Below are 14,774 nucleotides of genomic sequence, written 5' to 3'. Positions count from 1 at the left end.
TGTGGAACCCATATCTTAGCCTAGACTTTCATTATGAGTTACCCTCTGAGGATCTTGTTTCTCTTTTTTTGCCAGAAGATGTTAGTTGGGACCATTCTAAGCTGTCAGAGATGTTCAAATAATGCTGCAGGAAGAGATCGGACTTCCCTTTCTCCTTTGTTAGATCTGTACCCCTGCCTTTTTTTTTTTTTTTTTTTAAAAAAGCACGGAGCCTAACATGGGGCTCAAACTCATGACCCTGAGATCAAGACCCAAGTTGAGATCAAGAGCTGGATGCTCAACTTACTGAGTCCCTGCACCCCCTGTACCCCTGCTTTAAATCCTGTGGAGCATCTTTTCTGAGGTCATGGAAGGTTTCATATTGCCCTTCCCAGAGTAATGAGCATCAATCACCTTGCCTGAGAGGCCATGTTTTGGGTGTAATATCTTATTAAATCCTTTTATCAACTTTGTAAAATATGGCAGTAATATACTTGTTTTATAGAGGAAGATTTTGAGCCAAAGAGAAGTGGCTTATCCAAGAACAAATAGCTATTGGTTATAGAGCTAGGACTTCTGAGTCAAAACACTTTCCATAATGGCAAGCTAATTCTGATTATTATTATTATTTTTTTAAGGTTTATTTACTTTTGATAGAGAGGGACAGAGTGTGAGCTTGGGGTGGTTGTGGAGAGAGAAGGAGATACAGAATCCGAAGCAGTCTCCAGACTCTGAGCTATCAGCACAGAGCCCGATGCAGGGCTCAAACCCATAAACTGTGAGATCATGACCTGAGCTGAAGTTGGATGCTTAACCACCCAGGTGCCCCTGGCAAACTAATTCTAATTTACTAAGCTATAATGCCCTGAATTCATGACTCGTTCATCTTACTGTTTTTTCTTCTTTAAGTACATACTTAATGAAAAGTGTATAGAACGTACAAATTTGAAGTATATGGGGTAATTCCAAGTTTTGGTATTTGCTCTGATATTATTTGAAATACTCTAAGAATTTGATATATTTGGTAAATGTTTTTCATATCAGTATTACAATAGTAATATTATTTATCACCCTTTTTTATACATAGCAATTACGAAATAATTTGCAGACATAAAGAAGAAATCATGCTTAAAAATTCTTTGCAAAATAGCAGTCCAGGTAAGACTTTACATAGTGAATTGCTCTTGGTGGTCCTAACATAGGTAAAGTCAGAATTAGGAAGTTTTGATAATGAAAGAACAATGAAGAAAAAAACACCAATGTGTAAATTGCATGTGTATTGTTTTCTTTCTTAATTTCTTTCTTTATAGTCTAATGTTCAGAATTATTTAAGAAGTTAACTATAGGTAATTGAAAATATGAGGCTGTATTATCTGAAAAGAAATTCATTATTTTAGTCATGACCCCTAAAATACCATATGATATCTTTGTGTAAATAAGAAAAACATATTTTTAAAAAATGTTTATTTAATTTTGAGAGAGAAAGAGAGAGAGTGAGCAGGAGGGAGGCAGAGGGAGGTAGACAGAGGATCCAAAGCAGGCTCCACCACTGATAGCAGAGAGCCCGATGTGGGGCTTGAGCTCATGAGCTGCGAGATCATGACCTGAGCCAAGGTCAGATGCTTAACGAACTGAGCCACCCAGGTGCCCAAAGAAAAAAGATTTTTAAGTTAATATCTTTTATGTTTCCTCCATAAACATATTGTAACAAATGGCACTTGCTATAAAAATGGATGTTTTATGTAATGTTTACAAATGGATTATATTTAGTAAATATTATTACCTAGTGATTTGTCTCTTTAAAAAATGAACCATTCCTTAAAACTGGGAATTCTACAGTACTTTTCTGGTACTGTAAACAAATGGCAAATAATAAGAACTGCAAAACTTAGCTAGTGTGCAGCAATGCCAATGAAATTGTTTTTTACAGATAGCTGCCAATAGTACAGAAGAAAAGCAATGCCTTGTTGAGAAGCATAGGTTATTTCACATTTTGTGTCATCAAGGTCTCACCATTATCAACTTCATTCCGCAAATCAAAACAATGAGGGGGCGCTTGGGTGGCTGTGTCGGTTAAGTGTCCAACTCTTGATTTCATCTCAGGTCATCATCTCACAGTTGGTGAGTTGGAGTCCTGTGTCAGACTTCTCTGTTGGGCTCTTTGCTGACAGTTCAGAGCCTGCGTGGGATTTTCCCTTTCCTTCTCTCTCTGCCCCTCCCCTGTACATGCATGCTCTGTCTCTCTCAAAATAAACATTTAAAAACAACAACAACAAATCCAGAGTGAGATATGTTGACTTCATTAGAACAATGTTTTTGTCAGTTTGTTGGATAATTGTCATGACGCTGTCATTTTATTATTATAAGATAGTCTGTTGCCATTATTCAAAAGATTATCTTAGTAAGTATTGAAATAGGGCAACTTGGGCTCAAGAAATGTAATAAAATCACAAAAATGTTTCACAATACCAAAAATGCTACTGTTGCTCCCAGATGTGGCACCTAGTGCATTGTATAATCTGAAAAGTATGAAGAAAGCTTTAACTTGGTAGACTGTTACCAAAGAACTTCTGTAGGTTAGTTTTGGAAGTTACAGGAAAGGCAAAGATAGAACAGACAGCGTTTTGATCATTAAGGTGGTCATAATAGAATAGAGCTGTTCCTGTGGTTTCTTAAACAGAAAAATTTCTGTGGCTTTTTTAAAAATAGTTTTCAAAGAAAACATTTTTATTCATTTTCATTTGTCCAGTTAACAAATAACTATTAAGTGCCTTTTAGCCTCTAAGTGTTTTCTGTTGTTGTAGACTACAAACACTCAAAAAACAGTCTCTACACTCCAGGAGTTTGTTATTATCACTGTCAATTTCATTATTTAGTCTATTTAGTGGTTACTAGGTGACAGAGTCTCATAGAGCTTATAATTATCATTGTTATTTTTTATTGGCATTTGTTCCAGTTACCGTAAGTTCACGGTGAGGGATTAGAGTTTTAAAAAACTGGGTAGAATCTAAGGTAAGCGTGCAGAGTGAGTAGTAAGTTTGCCAGGTAAAGAGGCAGAATGACATTGTTTCGCAGGAGTAGCATCTATCATGATTACGTGTTTGGTGGAGTACACAGCAGTGCAAAGTCTAAGGTGTACGAGTGAACTTTGCAGGATTTATGAGCAGTTGGGTGTTGCTGGTATAAAAAGTGTGCTATGGGAATGGTTGGGAATGAGGTGAATACCTAGGTAAGACAAGCTTATGGAAGTTTGTCAGTGCTATAGAAAGAAGTAGATCTTACCTGATAGGCCTTGGGAAGTTTCTTCGGTAGAATGCTTTTAGCGGCAAATAATAGGTGACTTCTAACAGTGACTAAAACAGTAGGAACCAGAAATGTTTTGATGGTTCAGTGATGTCATCAGGATGCCAGTCGTCTCTTGTTCAGTTTTGGAGTTGGTGGTATTTTTATTTCTCCTTTCTGGGGTGGCTAATTAGCAACAGCTCCAGGTATCATATTCTCACATGGCAACATCCAGTGGGAGGGAAGGACTGCTTTTCTTTATGTGTTTCTTTTAACTAGGAAGAGGCTTGCGGTAGACTTCCTCTAACATTTTAAAGACTGGGTTACATCACATACTCATTCCTAAACTGGTCCCTGGTAAATCAGGTACTGTGATTAGCTTAGAATAATCCTTTCTCTTTGAAGCCAGGGTGAGGCCACCTTCTTTGTGTATTGAGACAATGAATATCCAAATAAAGTTGTGATTCTCTAGCAAGAATGAAGAATATGGAATGGATCTTAGGGAGGGAGCCAGCAGTATTTGATGCAGGGGTTTTGGAGAATTTGAAGCAGAAGACTAATAAGATTAGATTTGGGTTAGGACACTCTGGTTATGGCATAAAATACAGATCACCAAGCCTTTTTCCTAAAGAGCCAGTGAATATTTTAGGTGATGTGGTCTCTCAGCTCTGCCCTTGTAGTGTGAAAGCAGCCGTAGCAATATGTAAGTGAAGACATGGGACTATGCTCCAATAAAACATTATTTACAGAACCAGATGGCAGGTTGGATTTGGCCTGTGGCCGTAGTTTGCTGAACCCTCATATGGAGGATAGATTATAGGAAACCACATAAAGACACTGGGAGGCAAAGGAAGCTCTTGTTTTCTTAGCCTGGTATTAGTCCATTATGAAACTTTCAGCTGTCTATGTTGAAAACGTCAGGGGGTTCAATTTATTCCACTAAAAAAAATCTTTTTTCTGGGCTTTGTGTCTTTCTCATTTGTTTTGCTTAAAAATTTTTTTATTCATTTAAGAAATAACAGTAATATTTGGTGGCTTTTTTTTTTCCCCTGTGAAAATCATCAGTTAAGAACTCATGTTTGACTAGGGCAGTGGCAGGGGAAAGATAAAGCAGAGACAGAAAGAGTATAGTTAATACGAATTTGTGATTCTTGAATATAAAAAGTTAGGGGGTGAGAGAGAACTCTCAGAAGATTCAGAGGTTTCCAGGTTGTGCGCTAGCATTTAAATTGGACGTGAAGAATGAGTAGGACTTTATCAGATGAACAGAGGAGAGCAGCAGGAATGAGGAAGACCAGTAATTTTCTGTATATGTTGAATTTGATGGAATTTCCATGTAGGATATTCTCAGTAATTGGATAATTGAATAATAGGAGTTTCCAGCTGGAGATAGGCCTTCAAGATTGGAGGTGCACATTTGAAATAATCTGCTTAGAATTGTTAGGCACAGTCATAGCTTGGATAAAGGTTGAGCTTGTCCATGATGGAGAACATGTAGAATGAGAAGGCCAGTGAACAAGCCCTGGGAATACCAATTTAGAGAGGATGGATGGAAGAATGGCAGTTAGTAAAGAAGACTGAGGAGTGCTAGGGAAAAAGGCGAGGAATTAGAGGAAGTGATGTTGAAAAAATTTTTTAAAATTTCAAGGAGGAATATTTTTATCAAATTGCTACAAAGAAAGTTGGATTTAACTTTTACAAGTTCTCTGGTGGTAATCTTTTCAAAAGAACAATTTTTGAGTTGTAAGGTCTTTTATTTCTGTGATTGGTACTTTCTGTGTCCAAATATGGAAAAATAACATATCAGCTAAGGTCCTATCTAACTTTTTGTAAATGCAACACCTACCCAGGCAGGGTCAAGGGAAAATGATCTAGCCTGGTGAGTATACTTGCCCAGCATTTTTCCATAATTGTCAAAACCTAGGAGTCAAGTGTGAGGAAAAGTGTTGTCGTTCTTACCTGTTTCTTGTGGGAGTATTTGAGGTTTTCCTCAAGTCCTTGATGAACTCTTCTGGATGAATACTGAAACAAAAATCTGGCAGCAACAGCTGGAAGCCACTGTCAGGCCCTGTCTCTGGAATGGAATCACGATGCAGCTGTATTTTTAATAGTTTTAAGTTTTGATCAGAAATAGTTTCCAGAGCAGCAGATTGGAGAAACTGACCTCGTGTCAATATGTTATTGCAGAAAACTAATACCATAACAAGGAGAAAATGTCAGGTGATGCGCTGAATCTACTAGTTCTCATTAGTTTGGGAATTCTAGTGATGTCGGTAAAAAAGTCAATACAGGATTATTTTCGCTTGTGTCTTTTTTGTTATGTTTGAATACCTGACTGTATTTTGTTAGTGCTGTCTCTATTTTCTTTTGATTTGCCTTCTTCTGATATCTCTCCTTTTAGTCTCCCTTTCTGAATTTCATCCCTAAAGAAAGCTCTAAGGAAAATTGTCTTGGAATCTACTACTATTAGAATACATTTCTACCATATGCATGTTTAACATATATGTATATTTCCTTCTAAGGCAATGGGCTACCTAATCTAAAGTTTGTGTCATATTTTATGAGTTTCTTATGCGAAACGACTTTCTACCTGTACACACAGTGATAGTGATAGTGTCAGTGATGATGGTCTGTCAAGATTGAAAGCATTTTCTGGATTGTCAGGTAGAAATTTTTATTGGGTACAGTTTTAATGTGAACTGCTTTAATATATTTTTCAGAAATTGGTAAGCTGTGACTTAACAAGAATATATGGCCAATTGGAATACCAAGTGTTTGTTTTTTTTTAAACAAAGCATCCATTGGTTTATTTATTTATTTTTTGAGTCTATCAGTTTTTATTTATTTTATTTTATTTTTTTAATATATGAAATTTATTGTCAAATTGGTTTCCATACAACACCCAGTGCTCATCCCAAAAGATGCTCTCTTCAATACCTATCACCTACCCTCCCCTCCCTCCCACCCCCCATCAACCCTCAGTTTGTTCTCAGTTTTTTTTTTTTTTTTTAATTTTCAACGTTTTTTATTTATTTTTGGGACAGAGAGAGACAGAGCATGAACGGGGGAGGGGCAGAGAGAGAGAGGGAGTCACAGAATTGGAAACAGGCTCCAGGCTCCGAGCCATCAGCCCAGAGCCTGACGCGGGGCTCGAACTCACGGACCGCGAGATCGTGACCTGGCTGAAGTCGGACGCTTAACCAACTGCGCCACCCAGGCGCCCCTGTTCTCAGTTTTTAAGAGTCTTTTATGCTTTGGCTCTCTCCCACTCTAACCTCTTTTTTTTTTTTTTTTTTTTTCCTTCCCCTCCCCCATGGGTTTCTGTTAAGTTTCTCAGGATCCACATAAGAGTGAAAACATATGGTATCTGTCTTTCTCTGTATGGCTTATTTCACTTAGCATCACACTCTCTAGTTCCATCCATGTCGCTACAAAGGGCCATATTTCATTCTTTCTCATTGCCATGTAGTACTCCATTGTGTATATAAACCACAGTTTCTTTTTTTTTTTTAAATTTTTTTTTTTTTTAACGTTTATTTATTTTTGAGACAGAGAGAGACAGAGCATGAACGGGGGAGGGTCAGAGAGAGAGGGAGACACAGACTCCGAAACAGGCTCCAGGCTCTGAGCTGTCAGCACAGAGCCCGACGCGGGGCTCGAACCCACAGACCATGAGATCATGACCTGAGCCGAAGTCGGACGCTTAACCGACCGAGCCACCCAGGCGCCCCAAAACCACAATTTCTTTATCCATTCATCAGTTGATGGACATTTCGGCTCTTTCCATAATTTGGCTATTGTTGAGAGTGCTGCTATAAACATTGGGGTACAAGTGCCCCTATGCATCAGTACTCCTGTGGAATACCAAGTTTTGAACCAGTTATATATAAGATAACTCACTTTGCCTTCCCCCAAATGGGTCCTATTGATCTTTAATTCTCAAATCTCCTCTTTTCAGGGTGGAGTGGATAATTCATCTGACAATTTGGATGCAGTAATTTTGACTTTGATTATTTTGGCAATAACTGCCTTTAATAGATGAACTATATCTTTAATTTTCTAAGAAATCAAGGAAAAGAAACAAAAACCTATAATCAGTAGTATGTTTTCATACTCTGATAGTTATGTTTTTTCTAGAACAATCCCTGTTACTTCTTTGATTCCTAGCTGCCAGAAAAATGAACTAAGTCCTAGTTAGTTGGAGAAAATTAACTGATTTTTCATATTTGAGAGGAACTTTTATATGGTAGAACATAGTGGCAATCATCAGGATTCTCTTTTTTTTTCCCCTGAGTAAAATAGGATTGTTGCTTGTTTCACACTTTCTGACATCATTATTTCATCTATTCCTTTTATACCTTTCTTCAAATGGATATATAGGAATGTAGGAATTTTCAAGGCAAGTACCAAGAAAAAGAGATTCCAGGAAAAGTATTCTGTGAAATAACCTTCTGACTGTAACCATGTATAAGACATCAACCTAAATAATAAAAATTTCATATAACGCAGTTGTGTCAGAGGCACCCCAACGACACCCAGATTTGATTATTCACTAGAAGAGCTCACAGAACTCAGCATGTAGTTGTACCCATGCCTGTGGTTTGGTATGGGGACAGGCTAGAAAGGCAAATCAGCACAGAGAAAAGGTGCATGGGGTGAAGTCCAGAGGAGACCAAGCGCAGGCTTCCAGGAATCCTTTCTCTGTGGAGTTAGCAGGATGTGCTTAATTCCTCCAGCATCAAATTAGGACAGCACAAGTGAAATGTTGTCTGCCAGTAGGAGTCTTATGGATACTCAGTGCCCGAGGTTTTCATCAAATGCTAATCACATAAGCATCTTCTCCTTAGCATGTACCAAAATTCCAGGTTTCCAGAAGGAAATCAAATATAGGGCCATAAGATTGTACCAGCATTTAGGCACAGTGAGCCACTCTTAACCTGCTAGGGAATGGTGGGAACCCTCCTTAAATCCAAGATCCCAGGTAACAACCAAGGGCTAGTTATTCAGGTAGGATGTTCTGAGGGTAGCAATCTTTGGCCTCTTGGGTGAAATCTTTTCTGCATAGGAATTATAGCCCTAACTTAATTTTTGGTGGTGTCTTAAAATTTTATTTTAATCGCAAGTAATATGATGGTATAACATGGTACTGGTTTCAATTTCATCATCCATATGAAGTAGGTATTTGTACAGAAATTACTAGGGCAATATTAGGTCATTATAATCTTTTTTTATGTGATTAAGCTTTCATTGTGATTCTTAGATACGATAAACATAATGATTTTTGATTTAAAATTAGAATAAAATCCTTAATTATATGGATAACCCAGGTTTGATTCATATAGTGCTGAATCCCTGTTTATAGTTGTAAGATATTTGATCATATTCATCAATTGTTTTCTTGCCTAAGTATACAAATAACTTTTGTATTTTTGTATTTTGCTTTATGTATTTTCATATACTTCAATTTGGGAGACAGTACCCATATTGTGTTACTTTGATCTCTATCTTAATTTTCAGGGTGACTGTATCATGCTTTAATATATGGTAAGAGTAGCTTCAATGGATACCTTTTTTTTTTTTTTTTTACATTTAATAAGCCTTATTTTTTACAGCAGTTTTACGTTCACAGCAAAATATAATAGAAAGTACAGAGAGTCTCCATATACCATACCACACTCCCTTACACGCCTAGCCTCCCCTGTTGTCAACATCTTGCACAACAGTGGTACATTTTTAGTAGTATTTTTTTTTCAGTTCCTTTGTTTAGTTTTGAGCGAGAGAGCGTGCATGCGTGTGAGCAGCCAAGGGGCAGAGAAAGAGGGGAGAAAGAATCCTGTGCTGTCAGCACAGAGCCTGATGCAGGACTTGATCCCATGAACTGTGAGATCATAACCTGAGCTCAGATCAAGAGTTGGACACTTAACCAACTGAGCCACCCAGGCACCCTGACAACAGTGGTGCATTTTATATTGACACTAACTCATCATTTTCAGGCAAAGTCTCTAATTTGCATTAGTGTTCAGCCTTGGTGTTATACATTCTATGAGTTTTAACAAACGTATAATGATGTGAATCCACCTTTGTGGTATCATGTGAAAGAGTTTCACTGCCTTAAAAGTCCTCTGTGCTGTGCCCCTTTATCCCTACATTCACCCCAACCCTTACCTCCATAGTCTTGCTCTTTCCAGAGTGTCATATAGTTAGAATCATACAGTGGATATGTTTGAATGTTTAGAAAATTAAAATTCCCCGGTAATTGAATGTAGGCATTCAAGATATTCTTTGCTCTTTGTTTTGTTTTGTTGCTCATCAGTAGAGGATCTGATGACATATGCCTTACATGAAAAAAAGCATGATTTCTTTAGATGTGTGTCACCTAATGGGGAGGGTTGAGAAAAATGACATCATGAACCACTACATAGCACTAACATTGGGATCATCCTCCTCTGTGATATATGGTGGGTCTAGATAGACTCTCTAGCAATGGAAGGAGACAGTCTCAAGAGGTTAGAACTTTATAAAACTGGAATCCCGAGTCTTTACTTACCTTGCCATTGGAAATAAGGCCAGGGAGAGTCTGTTTGCTATGGTTTTGCCATGCTGCAAAGTGCAATAGCTATAGACCACACTTTGTGAGGGGTGTTTCATCCTAAAACTGAACAGTCTCTGCTGAAGAGCTGGGGAAGTTCTGCCATGTTACGGCAAAATAAAGATACTCTCTTTTAACTCCTCTAGTAGTGGAAGTCCAGAAAAATCATGCTAGTTTAAGTTTGACATTGTCAGCTTATGATAATCATTCTCCTAACGATACCATTTTCCTCCAGTGTCATAGGGTCAGTCAGGTATGGTCACTGTAAACATCAGTTCACTTGTAGGTATCAAATTCTGATAAAAACCATTCTTGCTTTTGGTCAGTATAGAAGAGAAAGTAAGATTTCTTAGTGCATTAAGCCTACCAGTGGTATAATTACCATTCAGTGTAGTGTGGTTTCCAGGTGTGGTCCCAAAGGAATACTTTTTAACAAATCATTAGCTGTACACTTTTAATTTCCTATATTTTTTCTAATGTTGATTTAAAACGTATTTTTCTTTTTCCTTTAGTAGAAGATAAGAATTCTGAGGAAGACTCTTTAACCAGGTAGGATTTTTATGGATTTTTAAAAATGACATTTGTTGGGGCACCTGGGTGGCTCAGTCGGTTAAGTGTCTGACTCTTGATTTCAGCTCAGGTTTGTGAGTTCAAGCCCCATGTCGGGTTTTGTGCTGACAGCCTGCTTGGGTTATTCTCTCTCTCTCTCTCTCTCTCTCTCTCTGTGTATTCTCTCTCAAAATATAAATGAAATGAGAATTATGTGTTGCCTAAGGGAATGCAGAGAAAAAAGCATTTGTTGAGTGTTCTATCCTGGACTAGACACTGTATCATATGCTTAACATCTGTTAAATTATATAGTCATTGTATAGCTTTGCAAAGTAGCTGTGTTATTGTAGCCTACTTTTTATTACTTTGGCAGCTGTGGTTCACGGAGGTTGATTACTCGACCCATGCATGATTCCATTGTTAATGAGTAGCTGACCCGGGGGTTTGCCTGTCAGCCTGTGTAGCTTCCACATCCATTCTTTGGTTCCTCAGCACCACTGGGATTAAGATACAGATCCTAGTCAGATCAACTCAGAATGTCAAAATTAATGATGTATGAACTCTAATTTAGAGTGTTCTTAAGAAACCAGGTGAGTCCAAGGATTTGCCCTAATATATTTGACCACTAGTGATAACTAGAAGTAATTAGTGCAGTGGTAACTAGTCTCTTGTTTTTACCATCAGAGATTTTAGGGTGGATCTCAGCTATGGCCATGGTATCACAGCTTTTCCATAAGGAAGATCTAATCAGGCAGGTTCTTAGATGTAGTGGTATCTCCTCTTCTTGAGATGAATTAGTTTTCTGTAAGTGAAGGATATCTAGGTGTAGACCATGTTACGTTAATTAAATTCAGCATCTATTTAGAGGATATTTCTTTTTTTTTTTTTTTTCAGTATATGAAATTTATTGTCAAATTGGTTTCCATACAACACCCAGTGCTCATCCCAAAAGGTGCCCTCCTCAATACCCATCCCCCACCCTCCCCTCCCTCCCACCCCCCATCAACCCTCAGTTTGTTCTCAGTTTTTAAGAGTCTCTTATGCTTTTTTTTTTTTCAATATATGAAATTTATTGTCAAATTGGTTTCCATACAACACCCAGTGCTCATCCCAAAAGGTGCCCTCCTCAATACCCATCCCCCACCCTCCCCTCCCTCCCACCCCCCATCAACCCTCAGTTTGTTCTCAGTTTTTAAGAGTCTCTTATGCTTTGGCTCTCTCCCACTCTAACCTCTTTTTTTTCTTTTTTCCTTCCCCTTCCCCTTGGGTTTCTGTTAAGTTTCTCAGGATCCACATGAGAGTAAAAACATATGGTATCTGTCTTTCTCTGTATGGCTTATTTCACTTAGCATCACACTCTCCAGTTCCATCCATGTTGCTACAAAGGGCCATATTTCATTCTTTCTCATTGCCACGTAGTACTCCATTGTGTATATAAACCACAATTTCTTTATCCATTCATCAGCTGATGGACATTTAGGCTCTTTCCATAGTTTGGCTATTGTTGAAAGGGCTGCTATAAACATTGGGGTACAAGTGCCCCTATGCATCAGCACTCCTGTATCCCTTGGGTAAATTCCTAGCAGTGCTATTGCTGGGTCATAGGGTAGGTCTATTTTTAATTTTCTGAGGAACCTCCACACTGTTTTCCAGAGTGGGTGCACCAGTTTGCATTCCCACCAACAGTGCAATAGGGTTCCCATTTCTCCACATCCTCTCCAGCATCTATAGTCTCCTGATTTGTTCATTTTGGCCACTCTGACTGGCGTGAGGAGATATCTGAGTGTGGTTTTGATTTGTATTTCTCTGATAAGGAGCGACGTTGAGCATCTTTTCATGTGCCTGTTGGCCATCCGGATGTCTTCTTTAGAGAAGTGTCTATTCATGTTTTCTGCCCATTTCTTCACTGGGTTATTTGTTTTTTGGGTGTGGAGTTTGGTGAGCTCTTTATAGATTTTGGATACTAGCCCTTTGTCCAATATGTCATTTGCAAATATCTTTTCCCATTCCGTTGGTTGCCTTTTAGTTTTGTTGGTTGTTTCCTTTGCTGTGCAGAAGCTTTTTATCTTCATAAGGTCCCAGTAATTCATTTTTGCTTTTAATTCCCTTGCCTTTGGGGATGTGTCGAGTAAGAGATTGCTATGGCTGAGGCCAGAGAGGTCTTTTCCTGCTTTCTCCTCTAGGGTTTTGATGGTTTCCTGTCTCACATTCAGGTCCTGTATCCATTTTGAGTTTATTTTTGTGAATGGTGTGAGAAAGTGGTCTAGTTTCAACCTTCTGCATGTTGCTGTCCAGTTCTCCCAGCACCATTTGTTAAAGAGACTGTCTTTTTTCCATTGGATGTTCTTTCCTGCTTTGTCAAAGATGAGTTGGCCATACGTTTGTGGGTCTAGTTCTGGGGTTTCTATTCTATTCCATTGGTCTATGTGTCTGTTTTTGTGCCAATACCATGCTGTCTTGATGATTACAGCTTTGTAGTAGAGGCTAAAGTCTGGGATTGTGATGCCTCCTGCTTTGGTGTTCTTCAAAATTACGTTGGCTATTCGGGGCCTTTTACGGTTCCATATGAATTTTAGAATTGCTTGTTCTAGTTTCGAGAAGAATGCTGGTGCAATTTTGATTGGGATTGCATTGAATGTGTAGATAGCTTTGGGTAGTATTGACATTTTGACAATATTTATTCTTCCAATCCATGAGCAGGGAATGTCTTTCCGTTTCTTTATATCTTCTTCAATTACCTGCATAAGCTTTCTATAGTTTTCAGCATACAGATCTTTTACATCTTTGGTTAGATTTATCCCTAGGTATTTTATGCTTCTTGGTGCAATTGTGAATGGGATCAGTTTCTTTATTTGTCTTTCTGTTGCTTCATTGTTAGTGTATAAGAATGCAACTGATTTCTGTACATTGATTTTGTATCCTGCAACTTTGCTGAATTCATGTATCAGTTCTAGCAGACTTTTGGTGGAGTCTATCGGATTTTCCATGTATAATATCATGTCATCTGCAGAAAGCGAAAGCTTGACTTCATCTTTGCCAATTTTGATGCCTTTGATTTCCTTTTCTTGTCTGATTGCTGATGCTAGAACTTCCAACACTATGTTAAACAACAGCGGTGAGAGTGGGCATCCCTGTTGTGTTCCTGATCTCAGGGATAAAGCTCTCAGTTTTTCCCCGTTGAGGATGATGTTAGCTGTGGGCTTTTCATAAATGGCTTTTATGATGTTTAAGTATGTTCCTTCTATCCCGACTTTCTCAAGGGTTTTTATTAAGAAAGGGTGCTGGATTTTGTCAAAGGCCTTTTCTGCATCGATTGACAGGATCATATGGTTCTTTTCTTTTATTAATGTGATGTATCAAGTTGATTGATCTGCGAATGTTGAACCAGCCCTGCAGCCCAGGAATGAATCCCACTTGATCATGGTGAATAATTCTTTTTATATGCTGTTGAATTCGATTTGCTAGTATCTTATTGAGAATTTTTGCATCCATATTCATCAGGGATATTGGTCTGTAGTTCTCTTTTTTTATTGGGTCTCTGTCTGGTTTAGGAATCAAAGTAATACTGGCTTCATAGAATGAGTCTGGAAGTTTTCCTTCCCTTTCTATTTCTTGGAGTAGCTTGAGAAGGATAGGTATTATCTCTGCTTTAAACATCTGGTAGAACTCCCCTGGGAAGCCATCTGGTCCTGGATTCTTATTTGTTGGGAGATTTTTGATAACCGATTCAATTTCTTCGCTGGTTATGGGTCTGTTCAAGTTTTCTGTTTCCTCCTGATTGAGTTTTGGAAGAGTGTGGGTGTTTAGGAATTTGTCCATTTCTTCCAGGTTGTCCAATTTGTTGGCATATAATTTTTCATAGTATTCCCTGATAATTGTTTATATCTCTGAGGGATTGGTTGTAATAATTCCATTTTCATTCATGATTTTATCTATTTGGGTCATCTCCCTTTTCTTTTTGAGAAGCCTGGCTAGAGGTTTATCAATTTTGTTTATTTTTTCAAAAAACCAACTCTTGGTTTCGTTGATCTGCTCTACAGTTTTTTTAGATTCTATATTGTTTATTTTTGCTCTGATCTTTCTTATTTCTCTTCTTCTGCTAGGTTTAGGCTGTCTTTGCTGTTCTGCTTCTATTTCCTTTAGGTGTGCTGTTAGATTTTGTATTTGGGATTTTTCTTGTTTCTTGAGATAGGCCTGCATTGCAATGTATTTTCCTCTCAGGACTGCCTTCGCTGCATCCCAGAGCATTTGGATTGTTGTATTTTCATTTTCGTTTGTTTCCATATATTTTTAAATTTCTTCTCTAATTGCCTGGCTGACCCACTCATTCTTTAGTAGGGTGTTCTTTAATCTCCATGCTTTTGGTGGTTTTCCA

The 14,774-nt window shown here is 38.1% G+C and overlaps 1 protein-coding gene across 10 annotated transcripts in view; it reads left to right on the top strand.

Moving 5' to 3' along the window:
- ANKRD26 (ankyrin repeat domain containing 26) overlaps window positions 1-14,774 on the top strand; it is a 113,773-nt gene that overhangs the window by 13,916 nt on the left and 85,083 nt on the right. For 8 of the 10 annotated variants that reach the window (XM_019465279.2, XM_053895823.1, XM_053895822.1 and 5 more), the window contains 2 exons: window positions 1,067-1,137; window positions 10,363-10,399. In XM_019465279.2, coding sequence (XP_019320824.2) covers window positions 1,067-1,137; window positions 10,363-10,399 — 108 coding nt within the window. The remainder of the gene's footprint in view (window positions 1-1,066; window positions 1,138-10,362; window positions 10,400-14,774) is intronic. The other 2 variants (XM_053895821.1, XM_053895826.1) reach the window with 1 other exon arrangement.

This window comes from Panthera pardus, unplaced genomic scaffold (genome assembly GCF_024362965.1).
Source record: "Panthera pardus isolate Hobbes unplaced genomic scaffold, ASM2436296v1 HiC_scaffold_6, whole genome shotgun sequence".
Lineage (NCBI taxonomy): Eukaryota > Metazoa > Chordata > Mammalia > Carnivora > Felidae > Panthera > Panthera pardus.
This window is presented reverse-complemented; position numbering and strand designations above follow the sequence as displayed.